Source organism: Patella vulgata, chromosome 8, assembly GCF_932274485.2.
Source record: "Patella vulgata chromosome 8, xgPatVulg1.2, whole genome shotgun sequence".
Taxonomy (NCBI): domain Eukaryota; kingdom Metazoa; phylum Mollusca; class Gastropoda; family Patellidae; genus Patella; species Patella vulgata.
In genome coordinates this window covers 53,553,683-53,575,090 of record NC_065886.2, presented here as the reverse complement: position 1 = coordinate 53,575,090, position 21,408 = coordinate 53,553,683, and the positions used below count along the sequence as shown (strand labels likewise).

Here is a 21,408-nt window from a genome sequence, read left to right as displayed (position 1 = left end):
TTAAGAACTTTTGTAACGAATGGCTATACAATTTCATAGGATTTAATCCGGAAGGGTCCCCAATTTACATCACCTTAATTGGGGTTTTCTCGATTTCTTAAATGACATTTCAAGAAATCTAACCTCTTTTTTACAAAGGTCTCCAACAAAAATGTTAATGTTGTCATCTTCAAACGTCTTTCTGACATCAAAAACCTGAACTTTATATCCCCTGGCTATCAATTTCTCTGACAAATGACGTCCCAAAAATCCACCACCACCAATAACAAGACATGTTTCTTGTTTCTGAAATAAACAACAACGATCTAACTAAATACTCTAAACGATACAATTATTCAACATCTTTGTTTTGTCAGTACATTTGTGTATCTTGTCAGTAGGTTTGTGTGACTTGTCAGTAGGCTTGTGTGTCTTGTCAGTAGGCTTGTGTGTCTTGTCTTGTCAGTAGGTGTATGTGTCTTGTCAGTAGGTATGTGTGTCTTGTCAGTAGGTTTGTGTGTCTTGTCCTTGTCAGTAGGTTTGTACTGTCTTGTCAGTATGTTTGTGTGCCTTGTCAGTAGGTTTGTGTTTCTTGTCAGTAGGCTTGTGTGTCTTGTCAGTATGTTTATGTGTCTTGTCAGTAGGTGTGTCTTGTCAGTAGGTGTGTCTTGTCAGTAGGTTTGTGTGCCTTGTCCTTGTCAGTAGGTTTGTACTGACTTGTCAGTAGGTTTGTGTGTCTTGCCAGTAGGTTTGTGCTTCTTTTCAGTAGGCTTGTGTATTTTGTCAGTATGTTTGTGTGTCTTGTCAGTAGGTTTATGTGCCTTGTCAGTATGCTTGTGTGTCTTGTCAGTGGGTTTATGTGTCTTGTCAGTAGGCTTGTGTGTTTTGTCAGTATGTTTGTGTGTCTTGTCAGTGGGTTTGTCTTGTCAGTAGGTTTGTTTTAAATGAGTTTTGTTTGTTTGTGGTGCTGTTATCCTGCACTTACTATTTGATCTGTGTCAATTAAAGAAAAAAATATAAGTGTCAATTTAAAATTAAATTAATCAATTTTGTTTTGTGATGTTGTTGTCTGGTCTGAACTTTAACTGGTTTGTGGTCAACAGTTCAAGCCGAAAAAAAATTCTTTATGCAAACAAACAGCTTTCCTAAGCGACTTCTTTCAAAAACAAAAATACAAATGTATCGATCAACCAAAATCATAGAGGTTTCACTTCACTACAGACTCAGGGGCTGCATCCTGTATCTATTATTGCCAATGTCTATAGTCTATAGACTTACTTACTAACAAGCAGAAATGAAATGAAATAGGGTTTAACGTCCTACTGTTCTGCTCCGACTGGGCTAATGAAGACGGGCATACCCCATACAGTGTGCTATGAGGGAAATTTTGCCAAAACTATATCGAATTCCAACTGCCAAGGGATCTTTTACGTGCACACCAACACAGGTCCTCCATCCTGCACCACTGACAAAGGGAAACTACGTTAGAAAATCCCGATTAACTTTCTTGGCCAATGCATGGTTTGAACACGCGATCTCCAGGCTAGTGAGCCAGCGTCTTTCCACTGAGCCACCGTGACTCCCACGGCAAGCAGCCAGACAATTTTAATTAAATATTTGATATCAGTGTCATTATAATGGTTATGATCCAGAATGTCATTATGACTCACTAATCTCGTATAATTAATTAACTGTGAACAATGAGATATGTTAATTTGGCTTGTCTTAATTCAAATTACTCGCAGTTGCAATGCGTCGTCTGCTACAAAATAAAAAAGCGGAAACAAATAACAATGATGGTATCATGAGCATGAGAACAGTCTCATTAAAATAACACATTATTGATCAATGATTAATTTTGACAGCCGTGAAAAAGAAAATATTTTCACTTATATTTCATGAATACTGAAAAAAATACAGATGTACACAACTAGTTTCATCACTATAATTGGATATACATTATAACATTCTCTTACACCGGACTTCGCCATTTTGACCATCAGCTGATTGGGTTATCCAATCAGCGCTCGTAAAAGTGATCAGGTGCGAGTAATCAGTCTTTGCCAGAACAACGGAAAGGTTATGGATTAGGATACACCTCTGAATTTGTGGGTTGCTTTTTATTTGTTTCCCAAAGTTTTTATATAGATATATGTCGACACACATGATTTACTGGTCATAATACATTAATAGCGAACTTTGTGTCATTGTTTTAAAAATCTGAGCTAAGGTTGTCGAGATTGTCTACTGAAACAATATTTCTTTTTATTTGGAAAACGTGTTTGCAAAATAGAATCGAAAACAGGGGCTTTTTAGAAGTTAAAGTAGCCAGGTCTCTAACTCAATATCATCAGAAGTCTTCGATATTGAAAACAAGAATTTTTTTGTCAATTTAAATCAACATTGATGTTGTGATCTTACCGGGAAAAGATGGGCTTCTGATATCCAATATTTAAGACAAAATAAACATTTTACCATTGATACACGAATCGTGTACCATAATGCGCTTCAGCGGCATTTGTAACAAGGGACTTGAAAAACGAGGCTAGACATATTCCACAAGTCATGTCAAACGGTGACCTCATATTCTTATCTGGAGAGCATGCACAATAAAATACTATCGGTGTAGATTGGCAAAACTGGACACTAGAGATTCCCATTCGATTGAGACTTCTGGCGTATTTCGCTGAACATAACTGATTAGAAATTACAGTAAAAATTGAAACCATTGAATGTAAATCAGTTTATACACATTCATATTATATTATTATATGCGTTGCAAACCATTTGTGCCAATTTATAGGTCTCGAATATTAGCGATTTAGCTGCTTTAATATTGATTTTTATTCATTTACGAAAATGGACTTTTGGTCAACCTTTTCACATCATTATATGTATATAACATTAACAATACAATAGTTACTAAATTAAAGTCACACAATAACTCATTAATCATGGTATCCAAGAAATCTTGTTTTATATCTGGGGGATCACGTGGCTAAGTGGGTAAGACGCTGGCTCGCTAGCCTGGAGGTCGGGTGTTCGATCCCTTCATTGGCCAAGAAAGTTCATCCAGATTTTCCGGCGTGGTTCCCCCTTGTCAGTGATGCAGAACGGGGGGCCTGACAAGGACAGCCCTCTAGACCTTCGGATGAGACGAAAAACCGAGGTCCCGTGTATATATTGGAATACACGTAAAAGATCCCCTAGCAGTTGGAATTCGATATAAGAGTAGGCGATAGTGCCGCTTCCCGGTCAAAATTTCCCTCATAGCACACTGTATGGCGTATGCCCGTCTTCATTAGCCCAGTATAGGAGCAGAACAGTAGGACGTTAAACCCCATTTCATTTCATTTCTGGTTTATATCTAAAGTGAAAGTAAATCATTTTTTTTTTTAAATATTGCATGATTTACTATGGTCATTCTTTCTATATAGGGTCCATGGATATACAATTTAATAAGCCTGTTTGATTTAAACAATATTTATTCAAATAAGATTCATGTTACATACATTGTCAAAAAGTAAGGATTCTTCAAAAACAAGCCAAAGGATTATATTAATTCGTCTCCTTTTTATTAAATATACTACAAAATATGTACACTTCATATGCAAAATAGGTTTAGCAGTATGATATTTTATATTTACTATTAATCGTGCATGTAGGTAAATATAATAGTTTGTGTCACTTCTAACCCATTGCCATATCAGTATATGCTTGCTTCATATAATATTTTGAAGACACCAGATGCATAGGAACAGAGAAAGAAATTAATTCAACTCGTTTTTTTACAAAGGTTATTCGAGTCTTTTAGATAAATGTATAAATTTATGGACTGTATTAAAAATGTGCGTGTTTATTTGCAATGTATTATTACTATCACCGTTGATTAGAGTTTGTAAGGTAATAAAAAAATATATTTGGTAATTCATTTGTTATTTGAAATCTAACATTAGTAAAATTTGAACAGTGTAACAAATAGTGTTCCGTGACCACAAGAACAGGTCGGGTTGTCCGTTAAGTGCCTGGCGAATTTATGGTAGTTAAGTTGCTTTTATTGTGACGTAGCTTAGTGGGGATTATTTAAGATGAAAAATATTTAGGTAATAAAATATCATCGTTGGTTAATTTTATAGTAGGAGATGCTTTTATATATTCAGGTAAAGTATTCCATTCGTTTATTACGGACGGAGTTTGTACACGCCCACATTGAAATGTGGTCGTATATTGTCGTCGCCCCGTCAGTCTGACATCCACAATTTTATTGTATACTCAGCCAAATTAAAAACTTGACACTCGGGATTTTTGGGACTAGATTTTTAATATTTGGTTTAAGGCAACTATTTTAGTGTTATGTTGTGCACAGACGACTTTGACATCAACAGAAAGCAAGAATACGTCTCGCCGAAAGTCCTTGACATTGATAACGTTCGTGATGTCACAGTACCCCCCAAAATGAAATTCACAGACTTGGAGAACAATCGGAATAAAGTGTTTAGTAACGGTTGTGGCCTCCTCTAGCGTCTCGTACTGCCACACAACGTCTTCTGTAGGAACTCAGAACATTAGTAAACACTACCCGAGGAAGACGTCGCCACTGCTCAGCAAGAGCATGTTGGAGGTCTTGCAACGTCACGTGGTGGATTCACTTACTGACGAACACGTCGACCCAGTTTGTCCCAGATGTGTTCAATAGGATTAAGGTCGGGGCTAAGCGACGGCCAATCCAGGACTTGGACACCGGCATTTCTTAAAAAATTCTGGGTAGCAATTGCTGTATGGGGTCGAGCATTGTCTTGTTGAAACGTTAGTCCAGGCCCATGTCTCTGCATAAACGGAAGAAGAACAGGTTGCAAAATCTGATCCCTGTACTGGACAGCATTTAAGTTCCCTTGGACAACAACAAGAGGAGAACGTCCATGTGCACAAAAAGAACCCCAAACCATGACGCTGCCGCCACCAAATCGGTCAACTTCTCTGACGCATACTTGAGCGTAACGTTCACCTCGTCTGCGGTACACTCGGGCACTGCCATCTGCAAATCTCAAAGTGAATCGCGATTCGTCACTAAAGACAACCGAATGCCACTGTCTTTGAGTAAATCTTATGTGTCTTGTGGCCCACACAAGTCGATTACGACGATGAAGGGGTGTCAATATTGGTCCATTATAGGGCCTCCGAGCTCGAAGACCAGCAGCCTGCAAGCGATTTCGAACAGTTCGTGCATTTACTCTTCCACCAAACATCTCTCTACTTGTGGAGGTTGCAGTGACAAATCTGTTTCTAAGATGACGTAATCGTATTGCTTGATCTTCCTGGAGTGACGTCACACGTGGCGCTCCCGCCCTTGGGCAGTCGGCAATAGTTCCAGTTTGAAGCACTCTCATTCTAAGATTAATTATTGTCTGGCGTGAACAATTAAAGGCTCTTGCAACAGTGGCCACAGACTGACCAGCATAGGCATTTTCTAACAAAGATGAAAATAACAATTTTAATTTGTTTTTCCAGTTCAAGTCACGTGTGCGTGTTCAGTTTAAGCAAACTTGCATCGATTGACCTCACGAGTTTGTGTTTGCACATGTTTTTCAGGTTTTTCATCTTTATATGCTTCTTACTACTTACTATTTAATTTGGCTATGTGGACGCTCTATAGAGGCTAAAGTTAATATCCGATTGGCTTGAATTTATACACAGTGTTTAAGGTCATGAGACGAAGAATCCTATTGATTTTCAACGATTTCCGATAATCACTGCCATAGTTATGACCCTTGATCACTTTGAGAAATTTTGTGGACGCTTTAGAGGATAAAGTTAATAAATCAGCATGTTTACAATGAACGCGTTTTGGCGGCGTTTCTGCGCGCATTTTCGCCGGGTACATGGAAACGGCCCCATTACAATTGCACGTACTCGACCGACTGTTTCGCCGGAGAAAACGCGCGCGGAAACGCCGTGGAAACACGTGCGTGGAAAACGGGCCTTAGACGGAAAACTATGTGAATGTATAACTTGGGCGGTAGCTATTTAGAAAAGTATCCCCCCCCCTCCACCCCTCATTACGCTCTCGCTCTCTGTTCAACGTAAGACTTAGAATAGAACTAATAGTATTATATTTATTATTGTCGATGACGGGCTTTCATAAAATTAAATTTCTATCGACGAAGAAATTAATTACTACACCGCTATGCGGAAGCCAATAACTACGTCGCTACAGCCTACAAACATCAATAAAATATCTTCTTTGATATATGAAGTCTAAACAAAATATCATAAAACGTATGACAAAACATTTCCTCTTCTTGAGGAATTCATTACCGATGGTGTAGACCGACCAATTTAAACTCTTTTGTTTAACTGGAATATATTATAATAGATAGGCCTATAATATACCGACCGCTTAGTTGTTTTAACCCTATAGAGCCAATATTAACATTATTCTATTGGAACTCTTGGTGGCAAATAGTCTGTTATGAATTTTGATGTCTACCACTGTATGTCTTTAAAGTTATAGTGTATTAGGCTCTTGAGCTAGAGGGTTTATGATTAATCGGATAATTCTTGGAGTTGTTTGGACATGTCCTGTTTCGATTCTATATCCGATCCGCAAATTAGCCCATATCAGTCATCATCCGGGCAACATTGAAACCGCTCAGTTCGTCTCGAAGATCAACAAACAGCAATCATCATGGTAAGTGTAAAACGGGATTAAAAATTAAAAATGCCTTTTGCAAATTATTTTTTTAGCATATATTTTCTTTTAAATAATCGATGTTTAACTGACCCTCTTTCAAAACTCACAAATTCTTTCTGTAAATCATAAAATCTGTTGCTATGTGATTAATATTCAACTTAAAAATTAGTGAAATTTCAGATTTATTGTGGTGTTTTTTAGGAGGCTTTAATCTACGGTTATCTGTGCTATTTGATTTCAAAATAGAACATTGTAAATTTCTCACGATCTTGTTTGATATAAATAGGGGACAGATTTTTAGACCATGGTATATAGGCTATTTGGTAGTTTACCAATGTCCAATGTTTACAATTTGACATAGGATTCTTTGTTGACTAGGGTAGACCTAACATGTCTGTGCTTGAAAATTACCTAAGTCCTTAATCATGTACATCTACTAGAATAATGAATCATTTAATTTAGTCAAATTACTAATTAAACTTACATTATGCAAGGGGTAAATCTGCCTATTGCAGGTCTTTCTTTAGGTCTGAAATGTTATCTAAATTATTAATTAGACATTTATTATGAAAAAAACATAATTAACTCTCGATGCCATCGTATCTATTCGATTTTCATTGTATTTGAATCCAATCTGCTGTTCAACATCTGTTGATGATTAAACACGAAATTGGATAATCAAGACTTTGTTAACTATCGTGACAGCAATGACAATTGAGGCTACAGAGATTTTGAAATAAGATTTTCTCACTATCACTATCAGCTTGGAGTGAAGCAATTTGACTGGAGTTTTCAGCAGATCCCTATACATTATCTAGGTTTAAACTATTATAGTGAAAACTTCCAGCTCTTTCTCTAATCTCCCAAAATGTATCTTTAAAGCAGAAGTAGGTACATTGTAGCAAATGTTTCCAATACATTTGGAAAGAATTCATATGAATCAAGACTGTCAATGAGTTGTTCTAATTATTAGTTTAGTTATCTAAGTATGACTGCAGTTGTGAGTGACTTGAATTCATATAATAACATGTATTATGTAAGTTAATATTACTGAGTCTGACTGAACCACGGGTCGGACGATACTGAGTCTGACTGAACCACGGGTCGGACGATACTGAGTCTGACTGAACCACGGGTCGGACGATATTATAAGATCCATGACAAAACTATTGAATAGGAATTAGCCTCATCTTTTAATTTATTATGTACGGTAATATGAAAATAGAAATAAAAAAAAAATTAAACATATATGATAACTTGTACCATTGTCTCCATTCCATATTCTTTCTCATGTCATTTTTCATGTAAAACATTTTTTTTTGGTATTATCATCTATTCTAATGTTATTTCTCTATAGACATGCCCGTATTCATTAGCCCAGTCGGTGCTTAACAAGAGTCTAGGACGTCAAACCCAGTTTCATTTCTATTGATCAATTAAGCCACATCAATATTGACACAATATTTAAAGGAGCTAAATCGCTAATATTTGGACCTAGAAATTTAAACAAATGGGTAATAAACGGATTTACATTCAATTGTTTCTGTTTTACTCTAATTTCAAATCAGTTATGTTTTAGCAACCTTATTTCAAAATCTCTGTAGCCTCAATTGTCATTGTTACTGCTGTCACGATAATTAACAAAGTCTTGATTATCCATTTCCTCGTTTAATCATCAATATATACTATTCAAAAAAAGTAGGGGATATTTGATTTTTAAGTGTTATTAAAGTCACCTAATGAAACTGACGAAGAAACAAATGACAAAATGAAATGAAGTTCACATTCATCGATTTATTCCAAATGATCGTTAGACTAAGTAAGGCACAGACTGACCATTATAAGGGTAAAATGATACCCGGGGTCAAACAGCAAAGTTACCACAGCATCACAACCAAGTCAGTAACGGGTAAATCCTCCTCTGTTTGCCAAACAAGCATTGATCCGACGTGGCATATTCCTAATGAGACGTCTATGGTCATTTTGGTCCAGATTGTCCCATTCCTGTTGCAACGCAGCCGCAAGTTCTTGGACATTGGCAGGACGTTGTTGACGTTGACTTAACCTCTGTCCAAGCATGTCCCAGACATGCTCGATGGGGGAGAGGTCGGGACTCAGTGCTGGCCATGGTAATGTGGTGATGTTCTGTTGTTGGAGGTAACCTGTAACGATCCTGGCCCTGTGACATCTTGCGTTGTCATCCTGGAAGATGAAACGGCGGCCATGACGTCGTGCGAACGGCACAACATGGACTGCCAAGATGTTGTCCCTGTAGTACTGGCCTGTAACACGCCCTGCAACAACATGTAAAGCCGTTCTTCCAGCAACAGTGATGCCTCCCCACACCATAACAGAACCACCCCCAAATCGATCATGTCTGATGACTTTAACGTCTTGGAAGCGCTCGTTTCGACGACGCCACACCCTCCTACGTCTGTCCAAAAAATCAACAGTGAACCTTGACTCATCTGAAAACATCACATTGCTCCAGCGTCGATTATCCCAGTGTTGACGATCCCTACACCAACGACGTCTTGCCTGAATGTGATGATCTCTCAAACAAGGGATCACGCGAGGATGTCGGGCGCGAAGGTGACCCCTATGCAGTCGATTCCGAATCGTCTGGCCACTCACTCTCACACCAGTGTCTGTTTGAAGACGAGCGCTGATCTGATTTGCTGTAATGGCACGATTTCTCAAGGCCAATGTACGGATAAATCGATCCTGGGCTTGAGTTGTCGCCCTTGGTCGACCTGAGCGTGGTCTGTCCTGTACAGATTGTGTATCACGGTATCTGGACCATAGCCTGCTTATGACAGACTGAGAAACATTCATCGTCCGCGTCACAACCGCCTGTGTTGTGCCGATCTGTAGCATGCCAAGGGCACGTAACCTTTCATTTTGGGTAAGCCGACGCATATCAAAATTTGTTTTCTGGTCACTAAAACAATTAAACTGATGTTTCCACCCTGGAATTCAATGCCACAATGACTGTAACATTCAAAGTCAGAGTCGTGCAAATCTTGGGTTGGACCCCCATGATGATCCCAAGCATCACCTGCATTCCATGCGGTAGCTATTGGTGCGTTTGGGCGTCACATGTAACTGGAAATGTTTCTTCTGTTAGGTTCTATAGTGACTTTTTTCGTAGTCATTTGCATATTTTAGTATTATGCCCCCAAAATCAAATATCCCCTACTTTTTTTGAATAGTATATGTTGAACAACAGATTGGATTCAAATACATTGAAAAGCAGAAACCTTTAGCATCTGGTAAAAGTCTGGTTATTCCAGTCTACACCAAAATTATTTATTGTGCATGCTGTTCGGATAAGAATGTGGCGTCACTGTTTGATATGACATGGGGAACATGTTTAGCCTCTCTCTTCGAGTCCCTTGTTACAAATGGCGCTGAAACGCGTTATGTTATAGATTCATGTACCAATGGTAAAATGTTTATTTTGTCCTAAATATTGGATATCAGAAGCCCAACTTTTCCTGGTAAGATCACAACATCAATGTTCATTTAAACTGACAAATAATTCGTGTTATCCATGTCAATGACTTTGGATGATATTGAATTAGAGACTTGGCTACTTTAAGCCATGCAAGAACGAATTTTTTTTTTTTTTTTAATCAAATTTTTGAGAAAGATGTCATGTCGGAGATGAACAAATATTTTGATAAACACCTTCGTAATCTTGTACACTTTGGTTGTGCCCATTGCAGCGCGAGAAAATTCCATTGTGATCAAAGCAGTTTGCCCATATACTGTCTTTAACAGACATGTTATAGCTACAGTAATCACATAAAATTAAGATAACATCGACTTCTATTATTAAATATTCCAGGCAACTTTTAAGAAAACAACGTTAGCTGGTGGTGGACGAAAAAAGACTGGACCTAAACCTGAACTAACTGAAGAACAGAAACAAGAAATTAGAGAAGCCTTTGATTTATTTGATGCAGATGGGTCAGGGACTATCGATGCTAAAGAATTAAAAGTAAGCCTTGATTGAAATAAACATGATATTCTATCAAATCCTTCTCAAAACATTGTAATTGCGTAGGGCGTTATATAACGTCCTGGACAACTGCCACTCACTGTGTGTAGGACGTAATATAACGCCCTGGAGGTATTTTCCCCAACCTATTCTTCAAAGCATGTGTAGGACGTTATATTACGCCTGGTCGAGGAAATCTAATTGAAGGGAGACAACTCTATTTACCGTTAGTTTTAATATGGTTTAAGACTACTATAGTTTGTATTCAGGAATACAAAGGTCCAAAAATGACGTTTTTCGTCAAATTAATTACACAATAGGGGGTATTTAACGTTTTAAAAAGAACACAGTTAAGGGGTTAATAAGATAGTGTCAGAGTTGATTAGGATGTTATATTGTATTTAACACAACTGAGCAACATTCATTATTACAATCTATATAAATTTCTGATATACGCTTATCTTTTGATTCCCCCCGGTTGTACGTGACAAGATGTAGGGTTGCCTGTCCAACCTCGTGAGCTTTCTCTAGTTTCCTCCCACTACTAAAGACCCCTATGCACAAGCAAATTTATGTTAGTGCCGAAATGACCTAGTTTGTGTCGAGTGGACGTTAAATAAACCACATTTTTCTCTCTCCCTCTATACGCTTTTATCTGTTTTCAGGTTGCTATGCGAGCTCTAGGTTTTGAGCCGAAGAAAGAAGAGATTAAAAAGATGATTGCTGAGATAGATAAAGACGGCCATGGTAAATAATTACGATTATTTTAACACATTTTGTTCTTAGAATATTGTATTGCTACTTTTCACTTGTACATACTTCTGTGGCTCTTCCGATGATGGGCAAGACCTGGCTCACTAGCCTGGAGGTAGCATGTTCGATCCCTGTATTGGCCGAGAAAGTTTGTTGGGATTTTCCGATGTGTTTTCCCCCTCGTCAGCAGTGCAGGACGGAGGGCCTGACACAGACAATTGTCTAGTTGGTCGGATGGTACAAAAAATCAAGGTCCTGTGTATACATTGGCGTGCATGTAAAAGATCCCTTGGCAGTTGGATTTCGATATAAGAGTTGGCCATAGTGCCGCTGCCCGGGCAAAATTTCCCTCATAGTCATTGCACACTGTATGGCGTATGCTCGTCTTAGTTAGCCCAGTCGGAGCAGAACAGTAGGATGTTAAACCCCATTTCATTTCTTTCACTGGCCCTGTGTATTGCATGCTGATCTCAAAATACTGGCCCCTTGACTAGAATGTCATGATTTCAGAACCCAACATAGTCAGAAAAATGGCTGTTCTGGTAAAAGACAAAATTATCGTATTGACGAAGTGTTAAATTCCATTCCATCCACAAGACGTTCGTGATGGTCTATACTTTATTTTCATATACAACTAATGGAAGGGAATATGTTCATGTATAATCTGAAACAACGTAAAAATAAATTTCAGGTACGATAGATTTTAATGATTTTTTAACAATCATGACTCAAAAAATGAGTGAAAAAGATGCGAAAGAAGAAATATTAAAGGCCTTTAGATTGTTCGATGATGATGAAACTGGTAAAATATCTTTCAAAAATCTTAAACGAGTAGCAAAAGAATTAGGAGAAAATCTTACTGATGAGGAATTACAGGTGAGTAAAACTTTAAATCCTTCCTTTCATTTGTTTCAATGCAGGATTGGATGATCAAATAGTTAGCGTGTGCTTGCTGTATCATAAAGTCTGTCATTGAATCAACTGGCATGGTTTCGATTCACCAGTTGTACTCGACAAGGAGGAGGGTCGTCTGTCCAACCTCGTGGGTTTTCTCTGAGTCCTCTGGTTTCCTCCCACTGCTAAAGATCCCTACGTGCAAGGGAATTTTTGAAATAAAATTGAACTTATTTTAGTCCCAAAATGACCTACTTTTTGTTGAGTGGACATTAAACCCCATTGCTCTCATTTTTATACAATTTTGATGAAACTTAAAATATATATTATATTTATATCCATCCTAAAAATCTGGGTTTCAGTTGATACTTGTGCGTATCGGACCGTAACTTCCTGGATTATGGCCCCTGACTGTACATGAACCCTACATACTGTATATTATTAGTAACAAAGATTCTACTTCGATTCCAGGAAATGATTGATGAAGCTGATCGTGATGGAGATGGAGAAATCAACCAAGAAGAATTCCTTCGTATAATGAAGAAAACTAGTCTCTATTGATCTGATTGGTTCATTTAAATCATCATCAACTTGTTCATTGGTCAGCATTAATGTCAGGTCACAACTGTTGGCATGGTTACAAATACAAGTTATTGTACATATTTGTTTATTTATATTTACTCAAATTTTTATTATTATACAAAATCGTCTTCAATTTCATCAAAATCATTTCTTTCCAATGCTGTTCTCTTCATTCATGCTAAAAGCTGAAAGTTCTGTAGGGTTGCAAGAGATGAAAAGTATTAGGAAAATAACCTACTGTGACCATTTTGAATTGTTCCAACAATATTGTCAACATTCCAACTTGATAGTTCAACATTTTTCATTCATTTCAACTTTACTGCAGGGGGGAACCAGATTTCATCATTTTAGATCAAGATTGGTTTCAAGTGAATTAATTCTTCCAAGATTTCTAATTGGAATTGATATCATTCCTTATACAAATATTTTTAATAAGACATTCAGAAATGTAGAGAATAGGAAGAGAAATTGTCCTAATAATAAAAGATATATTATATTTGTTTTAAAAATAAAAACATATATGAAAACTAAGATTATTAATGGTAAAAGAAAATGTCAAATGATGATGTTTATTATATTTTAAAAAGATTACATATTATTGTCAAATGAAACCTTTGGTCTGGAACCACCAATCAAACATCTTTCCCTGATAATTTGAATTCTGACAATTTAATAACAATAGGGTTATTCTGATGTATATGTGACCAGCTCCCACGAAACCAGGTGTTTGTCGCACAACTTCATTTTGTACTACGTGCACGGAAGCATAAACTCTATGCCGTCTTGTTGTTGTGAATGAGCCGAACACCAGATGATACGACAAATTAAGAAAGAATTGTATTTTTGGAAAGCTTAGGCTGTGGACTATTTTAATAAGCTGCCAGCTCTATTTTTATAAAAATGACCAAGAGCCTGGTTTTGTGGGAGCAACTCACACATGTATATGTATAGTATTATTGTTTGTTGTATGGTTTCTGTATATTTTCCATATGTGAATAAATCTTAGCAAAACTTTAAAACTTCGAGCAGGATCATCTTGTTGTTGGCACTTATGGAGTTGGCAGTGGAATTTCATCATATGTTAACCTGACATAAGGTGGCACCATTGGCAGTAACCAATATTCAAAGTTATAAAAAAAGTAAAATCTGTGTTCTGCCACAACTTCTATATAAACTTGAAGTAGACTTTCTAGTAAATGTCCCACATCTTGGTGAGATTGGAAGTGGCTATAGAATAAAAGTATATCCTTAGTTAATGTTTGGTTTGATCCAGGTCCAAATATTACACTAGCAGGTCCCAGATGTATAGGTTCCTCACTGTATAAAAATATCTTGGTGTAGTTTAAATGAACACTTTGATTAAATTCGGCTCCTAAATCTGCCATCTTTTGAAAGGCTCTCAAAACGAAACTGGCACAATCGTTGGGTGCAAACCATAGCTTCCCAGCTGAAAGAAAAAAAGATCTTGGTCATTGTATGAGACTATTGCTATTCGGTTTTGGATCTCGTAAAGTCATCCGTAAGAGAATAAACCCCAGTTATGTACTGGGTATTTGGATCAGGGCTTCATAATGTTGAAATTATTCAGAGGGCATGGAGAGTTGGATGGTCGAATGGTTAGTATGTGCGCACTGTATCATAAGGAGTGTCATTGAGTCAACTGGCGTGGATTCAAAACCCTGGTTGTAGGGTCGCCTGTCCAACCTCGTGGGTTTTCTCCGGGTCCTCCGATTTCCACCCACTGCTAAAGACCCATACGCGCAAGCAAATTATTGAAATTAAATTGAACCATATGTTAGTGCCGAAATGACCTAGTTTGTGTCGAGTGGATGTTAAACCCATTTCTCTCTCTATTCAGAGTCAGAGGGCTTAAAAAAAAATGCTCAAATTATTATTTTTTTAAATCCCATCAGGGCAGTGACATACAGCCCTTTTTCCAATACAATCCATTATTTGCCATGACTTAAGTTGAGGGAAAGCCACCTACAAAACAACAGTCATTGTTGTTTGTATTTTAGAGGAGAGCCAAAAAAAAGCTCTCCTTAATCCACAAATTGAAAAAGTCGCTCCCCTAAAAAGCTCTCCCAGTTGCGATAAGAAGAGTGATTTAGAAATTAAGGAGTGTTTTAGAAATTAAGGAGAGTGATCCGATATTAAGGAGAGTGATTAGTTGTGTGCATGGGAAATGGTTCTGAAGATCAATAACTACATGTTAGGGGGTCATTCCTGGATTCATAAATGATAATATAACCCCCATGACTTTGTAATGGAGAGCGATTTTCAATTTTAAGGAGAGAGGAAAAAAGCTCCCCTCGGTCAACATTCAGGTGAGCGGCAGACACTTGAGACCGATCGATCGCTCGCCTTAAAAAACAATGACAGAAACATGACAGTATTCTCAACTTTAAAAAGTTAAATGAAATGGGGTTTAATGTTCTACTGTTCTGCTGCTCCGACTGGGCTAATGAAGACGGGCATACGCTGTACCATGTGCTATGAGGAAAATTTTGCCCGAACAGTGGCACTATGGCCTACGTTATATCGAATTCCAACTACCAAGGGATCTTTTACGTGCATACCAATATATACACGGGGCCTCGGGTTTTTGTCCCATTCGAACGACTTGACAGCTGTCCTTATCAGGTCCTCCGTCCTGCACCATTGACAAGGGCTCAAATTCAAAAATTTAATTTGGTTGTAATGAAGAAGTATGGTTGCTGTTGATGACCTTCCAGGAGGCAGGTTATAATAAAGAAGTAAGGTTGCTGTTGATGACCTTCCAGGTAGGCAGGTTGTAATAAAGAAATATGGATTAAACCATGAAATGATTTTACCTTCTCCCGGTTCAGATGCAACCGTCCAAGTTTCATAATAAATACCAGTATTATTATCCCACTCAGACCAGTTTCCAAAATCATTGAACATTTCACCTAATCAAATACAAAATAAACCATTATATTGTTGATTATCAACAGTTACAAACTATTTATATTCTTGTACGTATTTCTGTTTGTTCAATGTATTGCACGGCTAAGCTCCACCCAATCTACTAGAGGGGAAACAATCTGCTTATTCAACGAAAAGGAAGATTTCCCGTCCATGTTACAATATATATTATCGAATCTATCCTCAACATGTAACTCGCGCTGATTAAACATACATTATGCAAGATCTAAATCTGCCCATTGCAGGTCTTTCTTTAGGCCTGAAAAGTTATCTAAATTATTAATTAGACATTAATTAACAAAACAAGACCATAATCAACTCTCGGTGGCATCGGATACTCGAGATTTTAACTAGATTAGAACGGTTTGCCCTTTAATTTAATTTAAAAATGGGAATATATCAGTGCCTGTTTACCACTATGCACACATCTTGTCAAAACTACAAACAGTGATAACTTGGCTCAGAATGAAAATATTTGAATGAAATTTTCATTTAACAGTATCTATTTTTGAGCTATTATAGCAAGAATGGTCAGCTTTTTATCTTGCATAATGTATATTTAACGAATCCAGCAGGACTGTAAAGGTAACAGTACAGACAATACGGCCACTGGGTGATTCAATCATAGAAATATTACAGCGACTGTTTGATTCAATAAAATAAAACCAAGTACGAACAATCCAAACCATTAGACAAAATTCGAAGTCCTATGACATAGACATTACAGCGACAGTTTGATTCAACGGTACTTACATTACAGCGACTGTTGGGTTCAACGGTACTTACATTACAGCGACTTTGATTCAACGGTACTTACATTACAGCGACAGTTTGATTCAATGGTACTAACATTACAGCGACTGCGGTACTAACAGTACAGTGACTGTACTAATGAATCGCAGATTAAAGGCACACGTCAAGATATCACAAGAGTCTTTAGCAATGCAATCTGCCTTGGGGATTGAAATCCAGTCTTCCGAGCAATTTGGTTATGGTTCACGTTTAATGATCACGTGCTGAGGAATTCACCCGGGCAAGTCGTCAGTTTACGGGTCTTTAAAAATGTGCAGAATAGTCTCAAATTATGCACAAATATAATTTGAACATACACCATGTAACTGTATAATTAAAGTCATCTCATGTCAAAATTTAATATTTTACCCCAGAAAGCGTCTTACCTGTTATTTCAGCCACTTTAACTAAAGTGCCATTCTGTGACCAGTGTTTATCATTAATACCGTCATATATACACGATGCTCCTTGGTTACACCATTTTAATGTGTTGTTGGTCAATAAATGGGCGAATGTACAGTTAAATAGTTGAAATAGTTCATACCATTCCATCGTATAGTTTAAACCAGTGTTGAGATTATTGAAACCAATGGCATCGTGCATTATATTCTGGAATCAATAAGATGGAGTTTTATTATTGTCAGGGGCGAGTACAGGAATTTGAGCGTCAAGTTTGGCATGAGGTCTGGAGGATTGGATTGGGCAAAATGTATTCACGGACCTCTTTTTAATCCTGGGGACCACGGTGGCTAAGTGGGTAAGACGCACACTGATCCGCAGTGAATATTTGCTTGGCCGCGACAATCACTGATAAGGATGACATTGATGCGGCTTAATGAGCTAGAAATATTAACTTTTTTCCTGCGACAAATTAAATTCTAAAACATTTTTTGTATATATTGGAAAAATAAATAAAGGCGTTTGACGTATTTGTAGGTAAAAATTATTTCCTATTTAGTGTAAATGGGTATTAAAATGACTAAAATGCAGCATTCTCTCCGAAGCAGTTATGGCTTATGTAAACAATGCACGCGTCATTCAGCCAATGATTCACACCGCGTGCTGTGACAGCACGTGTTAAGGCAGTCATCTATGACAGAGGTATTATACGAGACTCGTAATTCTCTGTGAAACAGATTGGGTAAGACGCTGGCTCGCTAGTCTGGAGGTCACGTGTTCGATCCCTGCATTGGCCGAGAAAGTTCATCGGGATTTTCCGACGTGGTTTCCCCTTGTCAGTGTTGCAGAACGTAGGGCCTGACAAGGACAGCTGTCTAGTCGTTAGAATGGTACGAAAAACCGAGGTCCTGTGTATACATTGTCGTGCACGTAAAAGATTCCATAGCAGTTGTATGTCGATATAAGAGTATGCCATAGTGCCACTGCCCGGGCAAAATTTCCCTCATTGCACACTGTATGGCGTATGCCCATCTTCAATAGCCCAGTCGGAGCAGAACAGTAGGATGTTAAACCCCATTTCTTCTACTGGCCCTGTGTATTGCATGCTGATCTCAAAATACTGGCCCGTTGACTAGAATGTCATGATTTCAGAACCAAACGTGGGACAAATGTTCTGCTCCGACTAGGTCAACGTTGGAATTCGATATACGAGTAGGCCTTACCGCCACTGTCCGGGCAAAAATTCCCTCATAACACAATGTATGGCATATCTCCGTCTTCATTAGCCCAGTCGGAGCAGAACAGTGGAACGTTAAGCCCCATTTCACTTTTTTAAAAACCATGCCACGAGATTTGTTTTTTATTTCAATACATTAATTTTTAAATCCCATTGCATCCATGCCACGAGTTATTTAGGGTTTTTCTTTTATTTTAGTAAATTAATTTTATCGTTGATTAAACGGTGAAATATTAGATACAGTCCGAAAAATGTAAATATCTAATCATTGGCTTTAAAGGGGGTTTTAAAAAAATTATACTTACGAAGTCGGCCAAGAGTTTACCAAATTTGAATTCCCACACAGGTGCTTTGAGAGCAAAAACTTCTACTCTGTCTGTGGCGTTAAATTTTGGCATCGTATTTGATTCTCGACCTGTTGGACAAAAGGGGAGAACTCCCGCTTTACAGTACGGATTGGTTGTTGGGCGAGACTCATAGCGTCTGAAATACATGTAATGTTATATAATGATTGGTTGTTGGGCGAGACTCATAGCGTCTGAAATACATGTAATGTTATATAATGACTGGTTGTTGGGCGAGACTCATAGCGTCTGAAATACATGTAATGTTATATAATGACTGGTTGTTGGGTGAGACTCATAGCGTCTGAAATACATGTAATGTTATATAATGACTGGTTGTTGGGCGAGACTCATAGCGTCTGAAATACATGTAATGTTATATAATGCATTTATAGAGCTTTCGAACTCACAAAACCAATGTACTTTTCATTTGGTTCGATAATGGACGATCAAATTTGCTTCGAATGTGTCCTAGATATTCTTATATTATAATCTTTTTTGGTGCTGCAACATTCTGCCTTTGGGATTCTGAAAAAAAATTGTTTCTCCCATTTATATCAATTTTTGAATTTATGCCTCGTTTACTGGGAGCCACGGTGGCTCAGTGAGTAAGGATATAGGGCTTGGCAAGGGACAACGTATAGTCGTTCGGATGAGACAGAAACTGAGAAGTCTCTTGTAACCATTGGCGTGCACGTAACAAGATCTCTTGGCAGTTGGAATTCGATATAAGAGTAGGCTGTAACGCCGCACGTGACAAGGAGTAGGGTCGCCTGTCCAACCTCGTGGGTTTTCTTCGGGTCCCCCGGTTTCCTCCCACTGCTAAAGACCCCAACGCGCAATCGAACTATTAAAATAAAATTGAACCATATGTTAGTCCCGAAATGACCTAGTTTGTATCGAGTAGATGTTAAACTCTCTCTCTCTCTCTCTCTCTCTCTCACTCTCTCAAGCCCTGGGTTGTTACACGTAAAGTAATTTACACGTTAGCCCAATAGTATTATATATATACGTATATAATAGGCTGACCATATGATGAGTATCAACTCATGTCAGCGTTAAGTTATTTGGTCCAATAAATGTTTTACAATATTAGCTACACAAATCTTACTTGTAGGCTACAGGCCAAGTGTCTCCATTTACATAAACTAGAAATAATAAAAAAAATATTATCGACTGCATGGTGTGTATTTCATCAACAATGACTATTGCTTATAGAGGATACATCTATCTAATCACATGATAATGATATAGTTGTTGCTATCAGTATTCATGTGACCTTATTGAACCACTGATCTCAACCGTATCAATTATATTCATGATGGTTCGATAGCCTACATGATCAGTATACACTATGTACCATCAGGGCTAAATCTATTTGTTAAGGTCAGCTCAATGTTTGTCAAGGTCGCTGAGATGTAAATAAGATTAGGACATGTGATTGTTGGGTTAGGATAAGCATTGGGGCTAGGTCAAGGGTTAGGGTTGGGATTAGCGCTAGCCCTGTTTACATATCTTAACCTTTGACCAAACTTGAAGTTGACCTTATCAATTAGATCTAACCGTTAGAAAAAATGACCCGGCCTTATCATTTAGCACGAACCAGAAATAAGTCGTCCTCTCTAGTGAGTGTCGCTCCTTTGATCAAACATTACGACCCCGTTTTGCGTTTGTGAAAACAAATTGAGTTTTTATCTGAATGACTGAAATTATCGATATCACTGGTTTCAACCTATTTGACATTTAGACCGAAATAATGATAGCAAATAATCTATTGTGCAAAATTATAAACCTATAACGGTTAATCTCTTTGATCTTTGGGGTATATTCTATGCCCGGAATAACTTGCAGTCTGAAGGTCGGGGCGGCTTTGGATATATACAGGGGAATTTGGGGTTATTCTTCTGAAACTGAAAGTTTTTCTTTAAATCTGTAACGGGTTATTCTTCCAGGGTAGGTTTTTTTCCCCATAAAAAAAACATGATATAAGGTTTTTCTTACTAGAATTCTGGGATATTCTCATTTTACGTACATGTAAACAAGTCCTCGACTTCGGTTATGCTGGGAAAGAAAGATTTCAGAAAAAAAACCTCGAAAGAAAACTCTCGTGCTTTATCCTACACTGAATGAATAAAAGGGAGTTTAGTGTCCTTCTTATGTAAATAGACACGGTTTATCAGTATATCGCTGTGCATGTCTCACGATGGCTTCACTCGAACCCGGTTCATTGCTCACGATAAACAAGGTTATATCAAATTGACTAAAATTACTGGTATCATTGATTCCATCTCGGGCATCTGTATCTTCTCTAGATATTTAGACGTCATTAAAGACTCTATTATTCAGGACAACACTTACATATATCAAGTATTCATCTTAGGTATGGACGGAACCGCCAGGTAATGGTCCGACGTTTTAGGAAAGGGTTGTCGGCAGTAACTGTCGGCTCATCCGTTCTGGAGTTAAATTGGACCATCTGTTCTGGAGAGGGAGAGGGAGAGAGGGAGAGAGAGGGAGAGAGAGAAATGGGGTTTAGCGTACAGACTTTTTATTTTTCTCACTTTCTGACAGTCAATCATTTTAATGACAAGCAACCGTAACCCTTGTCACGTACAAACGGGAAATCAAAACCATGCCAGTTGACTCAATGACAGACCTAATGATGCAACGTGCACACACTAACCATCCGGCCACCCAACCCCGCTATCTGTTCTGGAGTTACAATTATGGACCATTTCAAGAACTGATTTAAAGAATACACAAGAACTAGTTGGTTTTATATTTTAGG

At 37.9% G+C, this 21,408-nt stretch overlaps 3 protein-coding genes across 5 annotated transcripts in view; 1 reads left to right on the top strand and 2 right to left on the bottom strand.

The window, feature by feature from the left end:
• LOC126831148 (sterol-4-alpha-carboxylate 3-dehydrogenase, decarboxylating) overlaps positions 1-2,027 on the bottom strand; it is a 31,153-nt gene extending 29,126 nt beyond the window's left edge. Inside the window, exons 1-2 of one of the 3 annotated variants that reach the window (XM_050561825.2) lie at positions 1,956-2,027; positions 124-285 (exon numbers count right to left, since the gene is read on the bottom strand). In XM_050561825.2, the coding sequence (XP_050417782.2) occupies positions 124-285; positions 1,956-1,979 (186 nt within the window). In that variant the 5' untranslated portion in view covers positions 1,980-2,027. The other 2 variants (XM_050561824.2, XM_050561823.2) reach the window with 2 other exon arrangements.
• Positions 2,028-6,588: 4,561 nt separating this feature from the next.
• Positions 6,589-13,925, top strand: LOC126831150 (uncharacterized). Its single transcript, XM_050561827.2, has 5 exons — positions 6,589-6,667; positions 10,521-10,673; positions 11,339-11,420; positions 12,118-12,302; positions 12,792-13,925. The coding sequence occupies exons 1-5, from the start codon at positions 6,665-6,667 to the stop codon at positions 12,879-12,881; spliced, it is 513 nt and encodes a 170-aa protein (XP_050417784.1). The 5' UTR covers positions 6,589-6,664; the 3' UTR covers positions 12,882-13,925.
• Positions 13,925-19,877, bottom strand: LOC126831149 (ceroid-lipofuscinosis neuronal protein 5 homolog). The gene is made up of 5 exons (XM_050561826.2): positions 19,732-19,877; positions 18,582-18,759; positions 17,027-17,249; positions 15,737-15,832; positions 13,925-14,349 (listed from the first exon to the last, which is right to left on the bottom strand). Exons 1-5 carry the CDS (start codon positions 19,800-19,802, stop codon positions 13,952-13,954), a joined length of 966 nt encoding a protein of 321 aa, XP_050417783.2. The 5' UTR covers positions 19,803-19,877; the 3' UTR covers positions 13,925-13,951.
• Between the last annotated feature and the right edge of the window lie 1,531 nt (positions 19,878-21,408).